The following is a 21,103-nucleotide window of genomic DNA, read 5'->3' as shown; positions in this document are numbered from 1 at the left end:
ATATATATCGTAGTATTTATAGAGAGATGAAATTCAAGAGTAGGGTTGTAAATGGCTTGCTTGTCCGGAACTCGTTCAATTAAACTCGAACTAACCTCGATCGTGAAAGCAGAAACACGTTTGATTAGTAAATAATGCATACTCAATTAAACTCAACTCGATTCGATTAAATATCGTTAAAACTCGCTCGTTTATATTCAACTCAATTCGCCTGCTCGAGTCGATTAAACATCTATTATACATCGTTAATTAAATATACATAATTTATTTCTATAGATTAATATTCTTATATTTATATATATCCAATACGTACGTATGCTTATTAAATTTAATAATATAAGTATAATGACCTTTATAATTAAATATATAATCTGTAATCTAATTACTTATGTCTAATCATTTATGTCTATTTATTGAATATAATCCATAGTTATATGTCAGCTAGTTAAGTACTTATTATTAAGTGATTACATTATAGTGACTATTTCATAATATGTATATTAGTTAGTTATTTTGACTTGGTAGTTTCATTATGAAACTACTATATAGGAACTATATAAAAAATGCTGATATCTGCTGTCGTATAATGTGTATAATAACCTACACATATCCTGTCAGTATTACAATACTAATATATATATATATATATATATATATAATTTCAATATGGTCTATATATAAGTGGTATAAATTTCACTAAATTTAGAGTTTTTTGTAATTTTTTATTTTTAATTATTCAATTTCATTCAAATATAAATACAAAATATAAGCAAAGATTGAAAATAACTGGGTGGCTCAATACAAATTGAGGTCTAAGGTAAAATTTAAGTGAGTCATTCATAATTATAATACAATAAAATATAAATTATTATACGAAATATTTTCAAAATTCTCAATAAAATGAGATTTTATATAAAATCTTTAAATAAATTTTTATTGAATCTATATTTAATACAACAATTTAAAATGAGATCTCAATGCAAATTTTGTACCTCAATTTAGCAAGATCTTTAAAAAATTATTTAAAAATAAAAAAATCATTATTTTAAATATTAAATTTAATATTATGGAGTCTTGTACACATTAAAAAGTATAAAAATTATTTAAAATTTTATTTAATAAATTGTTTTTATTTTTTTAAAAAATACCTCACTTTAATTTTTAAATGAAAGCCTTAAACAATGGCCTAAATGGTTTTACTTCCCTTAACTCATGTTCGTAATTTAGGTCCTTTTGACTCGATAACTCAAAAAATCAACTGGTTCGAATAGATTACAACTCACTTAAGAGCCTGTTTAGATAATGAAATGAGATAAGATAAATTAAAATTATTTATAAATAATAGTAAAATTATTAATTAAAATTAGATGAGATGACCTCTATATCCAAACAGGCCCGAAGAGATTACATTTTGTGATTAGAGTTCTACACATTAAGATTTCGTTTGTTTTTGCAATCGATATGATTTGAGTTGAAATAAAAATTAAAAATTAAATAAAATATTATTATAATATATTTTTTAATATTATTTTTATTTTAAGATTTAAAAAATTAAATTATTTATTTTATTTTATTTTAAAATTTAAAACAATTATAATAATTAGATAAAATAAATTAAAAAGTTTGGTCAAGACAATGGACGCCTCAAGTGGTTGACACGAAAACGAATCCAATCTGGCCCAGAATCCGCCCTGCAAACTGACTCGACCCGATCCTGACCTGGCTCATCATTTTCAAAAGTACTTGCACCGCCTCCCCCTTCTTCGGAAGCAATCGAAGCTGGCTGCTCGCTTTCCTAAACACGCCGCTTCCTCTCTCGGAAAGTTTCCCCCGGAATCCCTGCGGAACTTTCCTTCCAAACAATCACTCAATGTCTCCTCGCACCTTACATGAATCAGAACAAGAAAATCCGGGGATCTCCGGCAGCGAAGACGACCGCGACGACGAAGACGACGTTTTGGACGAGGACTTACAAGCCCTAAGGCGAGCTTGTATGATCACAGGCATGAACCCTAGAGACCTCCAGGATAACATACCCTCCCCCTTCTCCCCCTCTGCCGCCGCCGTAAACCGAGACTACTCCGCTAAATCCGCCGATTCCGAGTCCGATGACGACCTAGAATTGGTCAGAAGCATTCAGAATCGGTTCTCTGTCTCGTCCGATCTATGCGAGCCCCTGTCATTAGAGCCTCTGGCTTCTGTCCCGCAGGACGCGTCGGACGAGGAGGACGATTTCGCGACGCTCCTCGCAATTCAGCGCCGGTTTTCGGGCCACGGTTGTGGTAAGTGCAATATATATGTATATGTCAGTGTACACGCACGTATCTGTGTTTGTATGATAGATACATTTTGTGGTGGACTTCGAGCTGATAATTCCTGATAATGCTGAATAAACTGAGTAGCGCATATCGTTGATGATGTACGGTTGTGGTTTAGTTCGCTGGTGTGCATCAAATTCGATGCTTTGGGTTGAAAGAGATTATTTTATGTCTTGAGCCTCTGAATTCTGCGCAACCAACACAAGCTGGCATGCTCGTTTGCCTTGTTTACTATGCCTTACCACCCAATTCTTGTTGCTGCTTTTGAATTTCAAATTATCACTTTTTGTGTTGTGTATAGTTGATTTACATTCTGTCTTTTGAATGGACTTCACAGTTACTCTAACTTGGAGTCGCGTACTGATTACAATGGTGATGTATACAAAACGCTTTGTTGGAAGCATTAGTGCTTAGAATTAAGTGTGGATTAGTTGGGATGCCGTTCCTGAACATCCGGTGCCAATAAAAAAAAAAAAGAATTAAGTGTGGATTTCCGTTGCGCACACGAGAATTCCTTATTTAGTAGTTTTGAACATATGTACTTGTGTTGGTGAAGTCATAAGCAATCTTTTTCTGAGCGTTAGCTCAAAATAAGTTTTGTTTTCTTGTTTATGTGTAAGAATGCAGCATTATCTTCTCCTGATTCATGTACATGCGCGTATGACATGTTCTTGCGCTTGATTTGTGAATGCCTATTTTGCTATATTTTTGCGTGGCTGTCTTGCAATGATTGAGATTCATTCCCATATTCTTTTTCTGTAAGTTTGATCTCATATGTCTCTATTTTAACACCCTTAAAGAACTCACGCGTTGTTCCTTTTCCAGATACTTTTAAATACGGGATTGGGAGTTTGTTAAAGAAACCTGAGCAGGTTGATGCCTCTAGCCTATCCTTGGAGAAGGAAACTACAGATAATTTGTTTGTTAATAGAACTAATGCCTGTGAAGGATTTACAGATACTGATGAGTTTTGCAACTCCCGTTCATTGGATGACAATGAGGGGGTGCAGCCTTCTGGTCTCATTGAGAGCCATCAATCACGTGCTTGTAATTCACCTATGTTGCCACTTAAAAAGTCATGCTTCCCAAAGTCTGCACTCTTGCTTCTCGATGCCATTAAGAAGAATAGATCAAGTCAGAGGTTTCTTCGAAGTAAGTTAATTCAGTTAGAAGCAAGAATTGAGGAAAACAAAAGACTGAAGGAGCGTGTTAAAATCCTTAAAGACTTCCAGGCTTCTTGCAAAAAAAGAACAGGGCGGGCATTATCCCAGAAAAAGGATCCACGTGTCCAGTTAATTTCAGTGAAAAAATCGTGGGCTTCTAAGGATCCAAAGGTTTGTTAACCGATAAGCACCTTTCCATTTAGCTTTATGGAATGTTTATTCAGTTCCATTTACTGAGATCAATTCCATATATTCTGTTATATACTGTTTAACCGTCTTTACTGGCTTGTAATTTTTTCTACTTGGTGTCTATTTGTAAAGTTAAGAGTTAGGTGTCATGCCCTAGGTTGAGTATATGAGAGTGGTGAATGAGTTCCCATGTTGCCTAAGTGGGAGAAATTCTTACTGCTTATAATGATTCCTCCAATTTCAACTTTAACTAGTCTTTTAGGAGTATAAGGCCCGGTTTGGTTACACAAATGAAACACAAATATGTGAGATGGTTTCGTACGGTCAAACATGTTGTGGTATGAATCGTATCCAAACGTGTGTTGTTGTGGTATCTCACCTCATCCCATGCGTTCTCACTTTTCTCAATACTATTCATTGAGAAGACCTGTCACTGACAGTCCAGAAACTGCCCCAAGGCTGAGCTATTCATGGATTCATCCCGCGTTGCCCTTCCTCCTCCATTCCATAATGCCAAGAAACCCATTCTCTTCCCTGCCTCCACTTCATACACACTAGCGCCAAACCCTTACCCTTCCAACGAAATTTCCTCCCTTAGAGCATTCTCAATGAAATAGCTAAATGTAAAATAAATGTACTTTTTAGCTATTAGGACAACAAAACTGTCCACATTGGATTAGGCAAAGGGTAACTACAGTAACTTTTAGCTACAGTAATTCTAAAACTAAAACCAAATTTGACGTATACTGTAGAACCACCAAATCTTTATTTTATTATTTCTTTTATAACTCTCCCTCTTCTGGGTACCTCCATTTGCTGTTGCTTTTGTGCATGTTTTAATTCTTTTTTATTTTTGTGTTTATTTTATTTTATTATTGCTTTTGTGTGTGCACGCTATCCTGCAGCAAGTGCCCATATTTTGATGAACTATGTAGTACTTGCCATTAACCAATTAAATAAATTAGAATATGACTACTAATTAACATATAATCATATAATAAGTAGAATGGTAAAATATGATAAAATTAAAAAAATTAATAATTAAAAAAATTATTACTATATAATGAATAAATAAATAATTCAATGTGGAGATTTAATGTGAATATAATAGCCTAAGTCAAATTCATCTCAATTATTTTATTGTTATATAATGAAAAAATGAATAATCCAATATAGGAATTTGATGTGAATGGAATAGCTAAAGCCAAATTTATCTCATATTAGCTAAAAGTGAGGTTTGACTTTAACTAATCCATTGAGAGTGCTCTTATTCCGATCTGCTGTCTGCCATTTTCCAACTTTGGAAAACGCTGGCCAAGATCCATCTGAGCGACACACCCATCTGTAGGAACATACACACAGAACCGATTTCTTTTTTTTTCTCTCTCTTTCTACTTTCTTTCTCTACCTTCTTTCCTTACATTTCCCCAGAACCGATTGCAGTTCCACTGGCTTCGATTGAGGCTTCTGTTTCTGGGTTCCTGGGTTTTAATTCTCTGGGCTTGATTTTGGCTTTTCTCTTCATGCTTTTTTTTTTTTTTAATTATTTGTTGAAAAACTCTGATTTGTTTCCAGTAAAAGCCTTGGGTTTTTTGCAATGCATTTATTTTTATTGATAATGGATAATTTTGAGAATTATTTTTAATAAAATAAGTTTGAGAAAAAATAAACTTGGAAATTTTCTAAGATATAAATGATAATTGGAATGTTGTATTTTTTATTATTAATTGAAAATTTTTGGAATTTTAGAATTAAATCAATTTAGGAAAAAATATTTGGGAGTTTTCCAAGCTGTAATAAATAATTATAATGGTGTATTTTATATTGATAATTGATATTTATGTAATTTTAGAATTAAATAAATTTGGGAAAAAATAAACTTGGGAATTTTCCAAGCTATAATCAATAATTAGAATGGTGTATTTTATATTGATAATTGATCATTTTTGGAATTTGGAATTTCTGAATGAAATAAATTTAGGAAAAAATAAACTTGGGAGTTTTCCATTTTAATATGTTTGGGAAATTTTCAATTAATAATTGTTAATAGAAAATATATTCATAAATAATACTCAATCATTACAAACACTTTCCAATAATTGCTGGGACCCACCACTTTATCAAATCCCGATAAAAAGTTAAAACCATCTCATCTCACCTCTACATCCAAACAAACACACTTACAAATCAACTGATCTCATCTTAACTCAAACCATCTCATTACTATTCACAAATTTATCATCTCATCTCATCTCATCTAACTATCCAAACGAGGCCCAAGTCTAGATGTCGTTTGTACTCTCCTTAGACGTTTCAATTAATATTAGAGCCACTTCATAGCCAGAAGTGTCCAGTTGAGCCAAGCTGTACCACCTTATGAATAGACTGACCTGGATGTCAAAGATTTGAATGGAGAAGATCTCAACACCCCAAGTTAGGCATAGGAAGAATTGTAAATGGGGTTCCACATTACCTGTGAGGTAGATGTTCTTATGGTTTAAAATGGTCCCGAGGAGCTACAATTGCAATCTTAACTAGTCTTTTCGAAGTACTATAAGCAAGTACGACTTGGTCTTTCCTTGGATAATTACATGAGGACTGGGGACCTGAAACTAAATTACTTAAACTAAAATCTAAAAACAAAGCAGCAAATACAACAACTAAACCGACCCAGCTGCTGCCATCTTCTACTTCTCCATTGTGCTTTGGAAAATCCAGACGGTTCAAAGATAAGAGTTTCTCTTTATTCTTCCTTCAGGCAGGTCAATGCTTCTTCTTATTCCCCCTCTAATGCGTATTTGCTTCCTGTTCTGAACACTAAAATAGATATAGTTGAAACTTGTCAGTCTTCCCCCAATAATTTGCTACTTTCTGGAGTCAAGGGGTCCGTATTATCATCTGATGTCGATTGAGGAAAAACTTTTGGGGTTGCAAACAGGAGAGAGAGAGAGAGGGAGAGAGAGGAAGCAGGGAAGGAAGAGTCATGGGGTCTACATTATTACTTGACCATACTACTTGATTGGCCTAAAAAGAAAAGAGTATGTTGGTCTATGATCAATTATTTACGGGGTTGCTCAAAGCAATGCAGAGGATTTTAGCTGTGTTTAAAACCACTTGTCCTTTTTACCTATGAAGACACTTCATTATTCGTATGTTGATGTCTCTCCCTTTTTTTTCTGCAGATTGATGATAAACGGCTTTCTGCCATGTATCATGGTCCAGAAGAAAATTCTCATGTTTCTAACTATAGAATGGTGCTTACCAACTTTCCGCTTACCTTAGAACAGAAAAAATGGTCAAAGGCTGAAAGGGAAAATCTTGGAAAGGGGATAAGGCAACAATTTCACCAACTGATGGTGCAAATTTCAGTGGATCGGTTCAGGTATTATATATTGGATTCTGTTTTTAGTGTTCTCCTTTTTTTTTTTTATCATGCCTCAAAACATATGGCAGTTAGAATTACTCGTCAGGCCTTGGGCCTCATTCTCACGTTGATATGTTCATCTTGGACATCGGTTTGTCATAGGATATATCATTACAGTGCTCATAATCCTTTTACTCACTTTTACTGAGAAGCTTCGTATATGTTGCCTCTTGTTCTAATTTTTCCTTTCTCTTTTTGACTTTTCATGGTAGGAAGTAGTATCTTTACATGAACTTGCAACTGTTGTTAGTTTATGACTGAAAAGAGATCCTTGAGAACCTTTTGGTTTCTCAAGTTTCAGCCTCTCCAGGAGATGAAGCACTGGATACTTGGAATATTTGACAAGCAGATTATGTCCAAATTCCATTTTCTTACATAATACAACCTATCATTACGGCTTTGGAACAAAGTAAACCTGTGTTTGTCTGGCCTCGTACTTTTCTAAATTAGTACCTGTATCTCGTTGGTTGAGGCAATGAAGAATTGGAGTTACATCACCAATGATTTTGTAAACAACTTTTAAGTAGATCTTATCATGTTATTATATTCAAGTATACGATAGGTAAAAAGAATATACAAATTGGAGTTACACGAGTATACGACAGATGCACCTAAAAATTAGAAGAGCTGATGATTCTGTAAATATTCTGTAAACTTGTATTAAGATGCTCTGTAGAAAAAATAAATAATTAATGAGATGAAAATAAAAACATTATACCAGTATGGGGCCACCAAGACTGCATTATTGGATTTTGAGACATTGCTACAGGCAATCTGAACATTTTTCTCTTTACCATTTAATCCTGTTTCTTAGTAATACTTTACCTGAAAAATGTCTATTTGCAGTGGCTCAGATGCATCTTCTGGGGATACTAATGATTTTGATAAGATTCTCATGTCAATCAAAAATCTCGAAGTTACACCAGAGAAGATTAGGGAGTTTCTGCCAAAGGTTAATTGGGAGCAATTAGCTTCCATGTATGTTGTGGGTCGCTTGGGTGCTGAATGTAAAGCAAGGTGTGTACTCTCTTAAGAATCAAATCAATTATATCTAAAGCTTTATTGTTGTGTTCTCAACAGTCAGATCATCTGGTTACAATTTTGGCAGTTTTTGACTATTGTTTTTCGTGTTTATTGATTTTCTGTGAAGAATATGTATCCAATGAAGCGAGCTTTGCAGACTTCTATGACAATCACCATTACAGACACATATAGCATTGTTGGGTTTGAATAAAACTCCGAGATCATCATAGGTCATATAGGTGGGATCCACTCATATGTTTGCTTTACTCCAAAACAGTGGTGCTAAATGCATCTGTGATGATTGTCATCACAGACGTCTGTGACGCTCTCATTATGAACCACACATTTAGGAATAGATTGCTTTGCTTCTTTCTTTTAGCTAAATATATATATGGAAAATCTATGCAGATGGTTAAATTATGAAGATCCTTTAATCAACAACAATCCATGGACGGCTAAGGAGGATAAGATTCTTTTGTTACTTGTCCAAGAGAAAGGGATCAATAACTGGTTTGATATTGCAGTATCTTTGGGAACAAACAGGACCCCTTTTCACTGTTTGGCACGTTATCAAAGGAGTTTGAATGCTTCCATACTAAAAAGGGTGTGGACTAAGGATGAGGATGCTCAACTACGCTCAGCTGTAGACATTTTTGGTGAGAGGGATTGGCAGTCTGTAGCTTCTACTTTGGAAGGACGGACTGGTAACCAATGCTCTAACAGGTTGTTTTCTATCTTAAATGTTTTTTCTTTATTTTTATTTTCATGAAGCCTTACTTTTTCTGTAGTAAAATCTTATTTTTCTGATATAGCTTCCCTACTGAAGAAAGAGCAGTGAAATTCTTGCTAGGGGAACTACTAGTTACTGTTTCATATTGTCCTTCTTATATACATGTGTGTATATATATATACATGCATTTTTTTCATAAGTAAATGATTATATTGATATGAATAGGCATCACCCAAGTACACAAGATGATATGCATAAATACGCAAACACACACAGATATATATATATATATATGCACTTTTGGTTATATTTGAGAACAGAAATGAGTTTTTTTTGTTCTTGTTATGGATGTTTACTGTAAATCAATTGATTCCATTAAGACTTTTGATGACATGCAGGTGGAAAAAATCTCTTCACCCAACCAGGGAAAGAGTGGGGAGGTGGATTGCAGATGAAGACAAACGCCTGAAAGTAGCTGTGATGCTTTTTGGGCCAAAAAATTGGAATAAGATAGCTCAATTTGTGCCTGGTCGAACTCAAGTGCAATGTAGAGAGAGGTACTGTGGAATCATTATAATTCAACCTAGAAGCTATTGCTGTGATGACATCGTTAATTCTTTTGATTCTGATGACAGATGGGTCAATAGTTTAGATCCTTCATTGAACTGGGGTGAATGGACTAAAGAGGAGGATTCCAGATTGAAAGCAGCAATTATGGAACATGGATATTGCTGGTCTAAAGTTGCTGCATGTGTGCCTCCACGTACAGATAATCAGTGCCGGAGGTAGGAAGTTTTTGGATATTAATTGATGGACAAATCGCTCATATTATGTCTGATGTTATGAATCTATTTTTATTCTGTATATCAATTGAGTCTCCTTCAATTGCACGATATCTCTATATAACCAGGAGATGGAAGGTGTTGCTTCCCGATGAAGTGCCTATGCTTCAAGAAGCCAGAAGAATACAGAAAGCTGCACTTATATCCAACTTTGTAGATCGGGAGTCAGAACGTCCTGCCCTTTATCCAAGTGACTTTCTTCCATTGCCAATTACTTCGATATCAGAACCAGAAAATCTAAATCCTTGCAGCATGCCGAAGGGAAGATTAGGGTAGATTATTCAAGCACTTCTAGTTCTTTTCTAATTTTCTTTTACTGCATGCAGTCTGCTGATTTTGATTTGATATGCCTACTGGCTTCATCATAATTTTTTTTATTTTTTTTTTGTCATGTTCCTTGCTTGCAACCTTTGAGCCTTTTAGGATTTTTCTTTGTTTTGTTGCGGGATCATCTAAACCATTTTAAGTTTGTGTTTTTTTTTTTTTTTTCTTTTTGCTATCGATGACTTTGACTTTGCTTTACTCATGCTTGAGTTTTTTTTTTTTTTGATTTGGCTGCAGCAATGCTCCGAGGAGGATTAGATCTAAGAAGGGTGAACAACAATCTCAAGCTTGTTCTGCTACTACTCGGAAGAAAACGAATCCTAAATCACATTCAAGGAGCAAGAAATGTACCGAACCAGTTGCAGACAACTTGAGTCCACCGCTACCCCTCCCCCCTGGGATTTCGGAATCAGGGACAATTAATGATGATTGTATAGATCAAAGAGGGGTGTATACTTCCTCTATGCATGGGGGAACTCCAAGATCAAAGGAGAAGATTGTAGCTTCATCGTAAGTTTTTTTTGTCCTGTTCCTTTCTCTGTTTGCAATAATTGAACCTTTTTAGGATTTTTCTTTGTTTTGTTGGTGGATCACGTAAACCTTTTTAAATTCGAGTGTTGTTTTATTTTCCTATCTGTATGACTTTGACTTTGCTTTACTTATGCATGAGATTTTTTGTACATGTGGATGCACAGCAATGCTCCAAGGAGGATTAGATCCAAGAAGGGTGAACCTCAAGCTTGTTCTGGTACCACACAGAAAGAAAAGAATCCTAAATCACGTACAAGGAGAAAGAAATGTACTGAACCCATCGCAGACAATGGTCTGCTGTTACCCCTACCCACTGGAAGTTTGGAATCAGGCACAATTAATGATGGTTGTATAGAGGCTGCTATTGACAAGAGTTATGGAGCAAATGAGTCTGGGAGGAACATATGCTCGACAGATTTGGGGGAAAGCTGGAATTCAACATGGTCTTCTGGAAAGTCAATGTTTGTGAGAAAGAAATATATTGAACCAGTTGCAGACAACTTGAGTCTGCCGTTACCCCTACCCCCTGGAAGTTTGGATTCAGGGACTATTAATGATGTTTGTATAGAGGCTGCTATTGGCAAGAGTTCTGCAGCGAATGAGTCTGGGAGGAACATATGCACAACAGATTTGGGGGAAAACTGGAATTCAACATGGTCTTCGGGAAAGTCTATGTCTTCTGAAATTACTAACAATACTGAACATCCTCTTGATCATACGTCTTGTGTGGATTTGACATTGTTAACTATAACCAATGGTCAAGTGGTTGATTCACTGGATGGGAATGTTTGTGCAGGGCAGGAGGGGACTTTTAAACTACAATCAGATAGGAAACAATGCATGGATTTGACAGAGGATAGCCACATTTCCTGTTTTCATCCGGTAAGTCTGGATTTCAGGAAGAATGATGGTGAAGGTGTTGGAAGCAGCTTTCTGGATAAGGAAAACAGGGTTCTAAATCTGCTAAAGAGAAGGAAAAGAAGTAACGAACCATCAGGGGAAGGCCACAATGTATCTCTGCCTTGCCGACAAGATGGGCCCAAAGTCTCAACATGTAGAAACATTTCTAAGCAGAATTTAGGGACAGGAGATAGTGACGGCATGACACTTGCTTCCTTTCTTTCCTATAAACCAACGAAGAGAAGGCTCAAAGTTGCCAAAAATGTTCATGAGGCTTGCTCTCCAGGTAGTTTAATAAAGGTTTCCGACTCACATCCCAATGAAGTTGATAAACTTCATGATGGAAACCAAATACTATCTGCTGCACAAGATCTGGAATCTCAGGCATGTTTTCATGCTGGAAATCCTGATAATTTGTTGGCTTGCACATTGCAGTCGGTTAGTGCAGAGGATATGCCTACTGTTGCAGATGGTGACAGTGGACCTGGGAGGCAAGATCTTGTTCAACAGCAGAAGGTGTGTCTCCATGAACCAATGAGCAACAGTCTAGAAGATGATGAAGATGATAGCAATATAACTCTGGCTTGCTTTATGAAAACTAAATTGAAAAGGAGGCGATTCCAATCTGCAAAAACTGCTAAACATCGTGATGGGAATCCATTCATCAAGCAAAAATAGGGAGATCTCAGATCCTGAAAAGCCGTCACCTTGGTACCTGGGGTTTCATAAGGGCGAGGATATGCGGACTTGGCGTAGCATCAATCTGGAAGGTCATCATAAGGTTAGTAATATGTCATATATAGTGAAAAATATTTTTTCGACAATCGACTTATTTGTGATTCAGGTGGTGGTTGAATAAAAGCAGCATACAATTCAGCCTTAATTTCTTGTCGAGTTATCACAGTAAGAGGTGCATATTTCGCCATGGAAATTATGCAATTTTGCCGGAGTTACATCTGTACAGCTGAGGTTTTATATTCTTTTGACATTCTTTTCCCAAATGAGAAACCATAAAGTGCATTTTCGTATCTGCTACTAATGGCTGCTTGAGATATTGAAATTTTTCAAAGAGATGGGAATTGTTTGTAATTTTTGGTCATGCGTTTGCAGCTTATAGTATATAGTCATTGTTCCTGAGATAAAAGTCAATTTGTTAGGTTGTTTGAAGTGAAAGTGTTCTTATATTTTCTTTATTAAAGGGGCTAAATTGTGAACCATTTTCTGTTCGTTTAACCCGAAAACTTGCCCCGGCAATTTAGCCATAAATAATTTCATTTATCATCCTCATACACCACATCTATTTTAATTTTTTTTTTTCATTTTTTCTAAATAAGTATGTGATGTATGAATGATAAGTAGAACATCTCAATTAGTTTAACAAGAATAAAATAAAATAAAAAATAATTTAAAATAATACATCTTGGTATAGTATTTAAGGGTATGCAACCTTAGAGATTAGTCGCAGTCCATTATGACAATAAGTGCAATTTTGAGATGAAAATTTTTCTAACACTCCAATCACTGTAGGAGTGTAGATTTTGATAGATGTCATCTACACTTGAAGTGATTTAACATGCTGATGAGATATCAGCATTTTTTATTGCAATGACGACTTAATGCGCATCGCCCTCCAAAATAAAAGATTTTAGTTGCAGGGAGGTTGCTAGTTGTGTTGCTAGAAGAGTTGTGGAAGCATCAGCAATGACAGGAACTGAGGAGAGGAATTTTGAGGTCCATGTAGTTGAGATCAAACCTTCCGAATTGCGACAAACCATGGAGGAAGTAGAGAATGAGTCTCTAAATGCTGCATCAAAAGAAATACTCCAGTAGTTCGGTGGAGGCGGTGACCAGTTAAGTGGAAGAGAGACTTTTAGGGTTGGAAAAGTGTTGCGACAAATTTCATCTCATCTTATCTTATCTTGATATTCAAACATTATTCAAACACAAATATTTTTTAATTTCAAATTTTTAACTTTTTAATCAAATAATTACCTAATCATTATAGTTTTCTCAAACTTTCAAACAAAGTATAAAAAATAATTTAATTTTTTTAAATTCCAAAACAAAAGAAATATTAAAAAATAATATTATAATAATATTTTAACTTTATAATATTTTTATTTAATTTTTTCTCATTTTTTAAAATCACATAAAATATCTTCATTCTGATAATTTTACTATTATTCACAAATCATTTTATCCATCTTATCTCAGCATTCAAAGGAGGGCTTACACCTTTAGCATTTTTTCATTTAGGCACCAGCGTCCTCAAAGTTGGTTCAATATGGTCATGAATTATTTTTTTTTGGGTTGATAATCATTAATACCCAATATGTTATAGAGTTAATCAGCAGAGATATAAGATTTAGTAGCCAACTACTTTGGGTCCAGAAAATCGAGTGAAGGGGGGAATTGTATAAAAAGATGGAGTAAAGATTATGATTATTCTTCACCATTAACAAAGGACAGTATATATTCAAGTTGAATAGGAGGGAGAAAGTTGCTGTCTCACTCGAGTGGGGAGATTATTCCAAATGATTTTCCAAGAAGCAATTCATCTCTATCATGGATTCTCAACTTTCAAACAGGACTTGGGAAATTTTGTAAGAGGATGCTGGATACTTTTGCTGCAAGGTTTGTTGTTGTTTTCACATAGATACCATATCATTGAGTCTTGCCTATGATGGTTTTGTTGCTGGAAAGGGGGATTTTTTTTGGATTTCTACTATACTTTCTTGATGGGGGGAGGGGATTTTGGAATGGAAAAAACTACTCTGCCTCCTAATTTGACTACTCAAGTTGACCGCTTGATATTTTTTTTTACTTTGTAATTAAGGAAGTAATTTCAAGTGTATTGGTGAATTTTTTTTTTATTTTTTAAAAATATTTAAATATGTGAATAGAAAAATGAAAAAACCAAAGTTGGAAAAGTACTATCGGTCAAAATGAGCAGGTTACTCTGGGCGGTAGAGTAGTCTGACCCTTTTGGAATATTCCATACCTGGGGAATTTATGTGATTAGATCCATTAATACCTTGAGATGAGAGAAGATCTAATTCATTTATTGGAAAGAGATGCATTGTTTGTTTTTACAATTCATCTCATCTCATCTCTAATCATTATAATTTTCTCAAATTTCAATATAAATAAAATAAACAATTCAATTTTTCTAAATTACAAAATAAAAATAATATTAAAAAATATATTTTAACAATATGTTATTCAACTTCTAACTTTAATCTCAATTCATCTCATCTCGTTTACGAAAATAAACGAGACTAACTAAAAGTTTCCAAGGTGAGGGATCCAAGGTTTTGACTAAATATTAATCGATTGACCATTAAAGTTTTGATTAGAATACCTTTCCAAAACCAAGAATCTAATGGTTTAGATTGAACAATCTAGAAACATGAGGAATTGAGATATTTCGATGAGAGGAATGAGTGCCAGATTTTAATGTGTACTTGACTCATTTTCCTACTTGTTTTTGCTAGCAAAGTTATGCTAAGTTGGTCCATTGTCCTTAAACCAAGTCAACTTGAACATTTGGGTTGGAGAATTGACTTCCATGATTTCAAGATTAGGTTATGTTTTCAAACTTTAGAGAGAGAACCCACCAAAAATTTTGAAATCGACTACTTAATGATTTTCAGGCTGATTTTTGTAGCATGAAGGAAGTCATTTGATATGAAGGAACGATGCATGCCACTGTTCTTATTAACATAGTTCTTCTAACTTGTGATAGCAATTTGGATTTCCAGCCCTCTAACTTTTTGGAGATTTTTTTCCTGCAATTCGTAGTAAATCTCTTTTTTTGACTTTGCTAAATGTAGTTGGAAGTCCAAATGTGTCTTGAGCTTCTGCTCGAGCAATCAATCTAGATAACAACACTTCAGTACACAATATAAAGAGCAATGGTGAAATGTGGTCACCTTGTCTAAGGCCATTTTGAGCATAAATAAAGCCTCAAGGAGTCCCATTAATAAAAATAGAGAAGAAAGCAGTAGAGGACTTTCTATTCTTTCTAGATTTTTTTTTGAGATGGTGGGAAATTTCATGAGCTATCATCACTGTATTTTCTTGAACTGTGTGAAGAAGGACAAAAGCTATGGGAATAAAAGACTCCATTGCTGATTTACAATTCCTCAATCTAATCTTTTTGTAATAAGTCCATGTGAAAGGACATGTGAAACCTATATCAATTAGGTCATGATTATCCATAAGAGATCTTAAGCCACCAACAGAGCCAAGGACTTGGGAAAGCTTTTTGATAAATTGATTACAGATGTTGCCAAGATTTTTCTTTGAGATACCATGGAGCAAGAGCATAAACAGAGGTGATTAACCAAGAGTGGTGGGGAGGATTAGAATAAACCATAAGAGACATAGAATCGATATTAATACAAACAAATTCAACATCAACACCCGAAGGTAATACAAGCTAAAGACTTCCCTTTTCCAGAGGCCGAAAAATGTACATAGTGGTACAAATCAAGACTATTTACAATAGATAAGGTGCGGGAGTTAGGCACCATGTTTTTCAACAAAAACATTAGATCTAATTATATTTCCTAATATTGGTCCTTATACTTTGCCCAAGAAACTGAAAGGATTGGGCAGATACTGATTGTATTTCTCAGGTTTTGTAGCACTCAGGTTTTGTAGCTTTGCCCAAGAAACTGATTGTATTTCTCAAGGAGCATTGCTGCCAGTGTGGTTTCCTCTGTAGGCTGGGCAAACGTGAGGTTCCAAGGATGAAAGGATTGGGCAGATACTGATGCTTGGGGAGCTAAGGCATACAATTAATTCCTGCACTGGAAAGTTGATCGTTGCTAGGTGCTATGGAGTTAAATACAGTTGAGTAGAAGTTTTGATCAATGGACTCTTTGCCACTTATGCCATTGAGGTCCCGTCTGGTTTCATAGATAGTCTCAATCTATCAATCTCATCTCGACATCTAAACATTATTCAAACACAACATTTTTCATTTTCAAATTTTCAAATTTTTCATTTAATCATTACATAATCATTACAACTTTAAAAACTTCCAAATAAAATACAAAATTCAATTCAACTTTTCGAATTCTAAAATAAAAATTATATTAAAAATTATATTCTAATAATATTTTAACTTTATAATATTTTTATTCAATTTTTCTTTCTCATTTTTCAAGATCTCATCAAATATCTTAACTCAAATTATTTCGTTAATATTCACAAACTATTTCACCTATTTACAGATAGAGAAATACTTTAACCACAAATAGATTATACAAAAATAATATCACAAATAGACGTGACTTTATGTAATTCATCAGACTGTAAAGTTACTTCTATTGTAAAGTAGATCTAACAAATCAAATAAAACTTAGACAATTTGTGGTGGGATTGCTTTTCTGTAAGGAAAAGCCTTCTTGCAAACGAGTTTATGCATCAAATTGTGCACCAATGCTGACATGTAATACATTCATTTAATAAAACAGTACGAATTAAAGACAAAAATGATTTTTATGAAACAAATGACATTTTCTTCTCTCAAATTTTTTTTTTAATAAAAAAATCATATCAACATCGATACATGTTTGGTGCACCAAACTGCTTGTAATTAGCAAGGCTTTGTGTCTAATTTATTTGTAATCTTATTGTGTAACCAAATGAAGCCTGAATCATTCTCTTATAAAGTGTGCATTTTCACATCTCCACTAGTCGTGTCAAAGGCCTTGACCTTCGGTCATCTACCACTCAAATCGATATCCATAACATCCTAACCACCACAGTAGAAGACATCGCCAAGGGCACATATGCAGAAGAAAGTATGAATGTGCTATCAAACCATGCAGCTAAGGCAAACTTCATTTCCACAATTTTAAATACGAATACAACATCTAACATAAAAACCAAAACAAAAACATCATTAGCCTCAACCCCATGTCAAACATGACCAAATCTTCACCATAGCCAACGAAATCATAAAAGATATAAAACTTCTAACATTAAAAAGAGTAACTGGTTTGTTCTTGAAGCCGAAGTTGAATAATTTCTTGAGCTTTACTAGTAACGACCAATTCCCCACACTCTCACAATACCATCTGTATATCCACTGAATAGTGTGCTGCCATCAACACTCCAGTTCAAGCTTGTGCAGTAGATAATCTACCAATTCAATGCAAAAATAAAAAGCAAATTTCAAAGTCTGTTATAAAAATAGGAACATTAACTCTTAACTCTCCGAAATTAGATCTAACAAGCAGAAACATAATTTATATCCTTCATAGCACGAAAGACAAACCAGCATTGTATTATCAGTCAATTTACCTACAGGATAGATACGCCCTTGCAGCCTAATTTACAGTCATTGCTATAGAATTGTTTCAGCACAACTTACTTTTTCGCATTCATAAGATGGGTTAACCTCTTTCAGTAAATCAAGTTATTCAATCATACAGACCATTAACGTGCCAGTTCTCAGTTCTCAAATAATATCAGATATCCAGAATATCCTTCCAAACTCTACACACAATCATACAACCTTGATGACATGACATACGAAAACCAACTCTATCGGAGCATTAAAGCAGAATATTATCAAACAGGAAAAAAGGTCTGGTCTTAAACACATTCAAAAACCATAAATACAGTCTTCAACAAAACACAATCTGCAAAATATGGACGGGCTCCTTTTCAAATTGATTTTTCCAGCTCTAGCATAAATTTGAAATGTGCATAACAAGGAAAAATAATAATACAACTTAATCAACCAGTTTCTTATAAACTTATTATTAACCAGTTAGAAGAATATGAATCACTCACTGAGCATAACAGAGCTAAAAGATACTTGTAATGGTTATTAGTACCAGAATGGAAAAAGGCTTATCAAGAACCGATGTGGAAACAAAACCTAATCTAGACGCTTCAGGAGGATCTAGATAGGGAAGAGGAGTGATTGCTATACAATTTCAACCAATTACACTAAACTATATTAGGGGATAACAACGTTAAACGAACAATAACCACATTAAATTAAACCACTAGCAGGATGGTTAATGACAACCATTTTCCTAGTTAATGTTAACATGATAAATTAATCCATCAAGCCATGCAAATGGCTAAATCTCAAGAAAATTGTAAGCAAAACCACAAAGTTAATGAAAAATCTCAATCCCCAGGATATATATTTTAAAAACCATTTTATAACTTAAACAATGGCCTATATCCGATGACAAACACATAGCTATCAATAAAAGATACAAATACAATGCAGTACACACACCCAAATCAACATAACGCACTTAATCAGCAACCAATTCCAATAAAAACGAACCAAACCCAACAAGCCAAACAAAGGCAAGTTCTTCTCTTTCTGGAGAAGGAAATTTACCTTCTTCTTATTGCTATTAGAAGTGTTGTCATCCGCCTTCTCTGCCTCAGTCTTGAGGTCCACCTTGAGATCCTCAACAATGATCTTGCTCTCCAAGTCCCAGATCTTGATGCTCTGTTCGGTCGCCGCGCACAGCCAGTACCTATTGGGGCTGAAGCACAGTGCGTGGATGATAGACCCAGCGTCAAGCGAGTAGAGCCTCTTCCCCTCGGCCAGGTCCCAGAGCAGGATCACCCCGTCCTTGCCTCCGCTCGCGCACAGAGACCCGTCCGGCGAGACGGCCACCGTGTTGACATACCCGCCGTGACCCGCCAGCGTGTTCCTGAGCTTACAGTTGCTCAAGTTCCAGACCTTCACGGTTCGATCCCACGAAGCCGAGACAATGGTGGGCTGAAGCGTGTTGGGACTGAACCGGACGCAGGAGACCCAATCGGTGTGGGCATCCTGATCCTGAATGGTGTACTTGCACTCACCCAATGTGTTCCAGAGCTTGATCGTGCGGTCGCGGGAGGCGGATACGATCTGACGGTTGTCGATCGAGAAGGCGACGGAGAGTACATCCTTGGTGTGGCCCACAAAGCGACGTGCGGAGACGCCGGCCTGAAGGTCCCACAGCCGGAGCTCGCCGTCCCATGAACCGGACAGAGCGAACTGGCCGTCGGAGGAGAGCACGACATCCTGGACGAAGTGGGAGTGGCCCGTAAGCCTGCGGCGAGGCACACCGTAGGTCTTCTCATCCTTGGTGAGGTGCCAGACGATGATTGACTTGTCACGGGATGAAGTGACAATCATATCAGAGTTGTCAATCGGTGTAGCGATGGCCGTCACCATGTCGGTATGGGCCCTCATGGTACCGCGGAGAACAAGTCCTTCCGACATTTTTGCAGCTTCTAGCTCTTCTCAATCCCTCGCTCGTTGCTTCTGCTTCAAAGGGTTTTCGGAGGTGGAGAGCGTGCGTGCAAAGGCAAATGGCCGAACGAAGCGTATTTATACCAGACGATACTGAGTATGCAAAACACCCATTCGACCCTCTAGGGTTTTCTGAACCCTATCCCAAGGCTTGTTTGTAAACTTGTACGGGCCTATTCCCACTCTGGATTTACCTGTCCTTAAATTGTGATTTTGCTTTTTACGTTTTCTTTTCTAAATTTTCTTGGTGCATTGATCAAACATGTGAGATGAAAACAAATTTTTTTGCTGTCTATTTTAATTCAATATTTATCATATCCAATATTTCCAGTTGATATAATATATTTTAAAGTATTTTCTCCATTAATTAGTAAAATAAAAAAAAATATTTAAAATAATTAAAAGCCCACATTGATTCCAAAGTTCTAGTAGAAGCATTGGATACTAAAAATTTGGTTAATCTTCTAATCCTAAGGATCATAACATTTATCATACTTCCGAATCCAACGTCCATAGCGGCCCACACTATCTACAATGACTCGATGGCAATCTTTTCTCTTTCAACGGCTTCAACCATCTATCACAACCCAATGACTTGCATCAAACTTATACAAAATATCAAGGCATTTTAATTTAATTTATAGGTTGCCCTTCGTAACTCAAACTTGTGATATGGTCTTTGTTCTTATTATACCAATTGTTAAAGGTCAAACCATTGATCCAAAAATTTTAAAACTATTGAATACTAGTTTAGTTAAGTTTTAACATTTATGATCATAACAAAAATATATAACATTAATCAATATGATTAGAGATGACTAAGTCATTAATTCATGATGAGAATTCATATTAGGTTTTAATAAAACTATGATTTTTTATTTTGTTAACGACTTACAAATACAATCATGAGGTTAACAATATTCTTCCCTTGGATGGACTGACTAGGCCATCTTTTTTTTTTTTTTTTTTAAGCAAGCTTGCATAATATAAAAAGGTAAATACTATTACAAACTACTGAGGGGGATCTTTCCCGCTATCAATATGCAAAATAGCAGAAGGAATAATATTTAATGGAATGCTACCAAACAAAGAGTTTGTAACTGCCCATTGCGCAACCGAGTGCGCAAGTCAATTTTGGGATCGATCAATCTTGTGAAAGCACCAATCTGTATGGGATTTCAAAGAGTTTGCAATATCCTCCAAGGTAGGTGCTATTTGTCATATATGTTCTTTATAAATAGAAGAAATCACCAATTGAGAGTCTCCTGCTAGAGAGATAAAATGATGGTTAAGGTGTTCCACCATTTTTAAAGTTAGCTTTGCCGCAAGTGCCTCGGCCTTTACCGGGATCGTGGAAAAGTTTGTCTCAGTC

General features: G+C 35.4%; 2 protein-coding genes across 2 annotated transcripts; one reads left to right on the top strand and one right to left on the bottom strand.

Annotated features, from left to right (window-relative positions):
- The first annotated feature begins 1,760 nt into the window (after window positions 1-1,760).
- LOC109022079 lies at window positions 1,761-12,533 on the top strand. The gene is made up of 10 exons (XM_019004880.2): window positions 1,761-2,282; window positions 3,144-3,652; window positions 6,853-7,052; window positions 7,941-8,111; window positions 8,526-8,840; window positions 9,246-9,404; window positions 9,483-9,632; window positions 9,758-9,961; window positions 10,251-10,523; window positions 10,709-12,533. The coding sequence occupies exons 1-10, from the start codon at window positions 1,871-1,873 to the stop codon at window positions 12,120-12,122; spliced, it is 3,807 nt and encodes a 1,268-aa protein (XP_018860425.2). The 5' UTR covers window positions 1,761-1,870; the 3' UTR covers window positions 12,123-12,533.
- Window positions 12,534-17,264: 4,731 nt separating this feature from the next.
- Window positions 17,265-19,964, bottom strand: LOC109022078 (guanine nucleotide-binding protein subunit beta-like protein). Its single transcript, XM_019004878.2, has 2 exons — window positions 18,823-19,964; window positions 17,265-17,597 (listed from the first exon to the last, which is right to left on the bottom strand). Exons 1-2 carry the CDS (start codon window positions 19,699-19,701, stop codon window positions 17,496-17,498), a joined length of 981 nt encoding a protein of 326 aa, XP_018860423.1. The 5' UTR covers window positions 19,702-19,964; the 3' UTR covers window positions 17,265-17,495.
- Window positions 19,965-21,103: the final 1,139 nt, after the last annotated feature.

Source organism: Juglans regia, chromosome 6 (assembly GCF_001411555.2).
Source record: "Juglans regia cultivar Chandler chromosome 6, Walnut 2.0, whole genome shotgun sequence".
Classification (NCBI taxonomy): Eukaryota; Viridiplantae; Streptophyta; class Magnoliopsida; order Fagales; family Juglandaceae; genus Juglans; species Juglans regia.
This window is presented reverse-complemented; position numbering and strand designations above follow the sequence as displayed.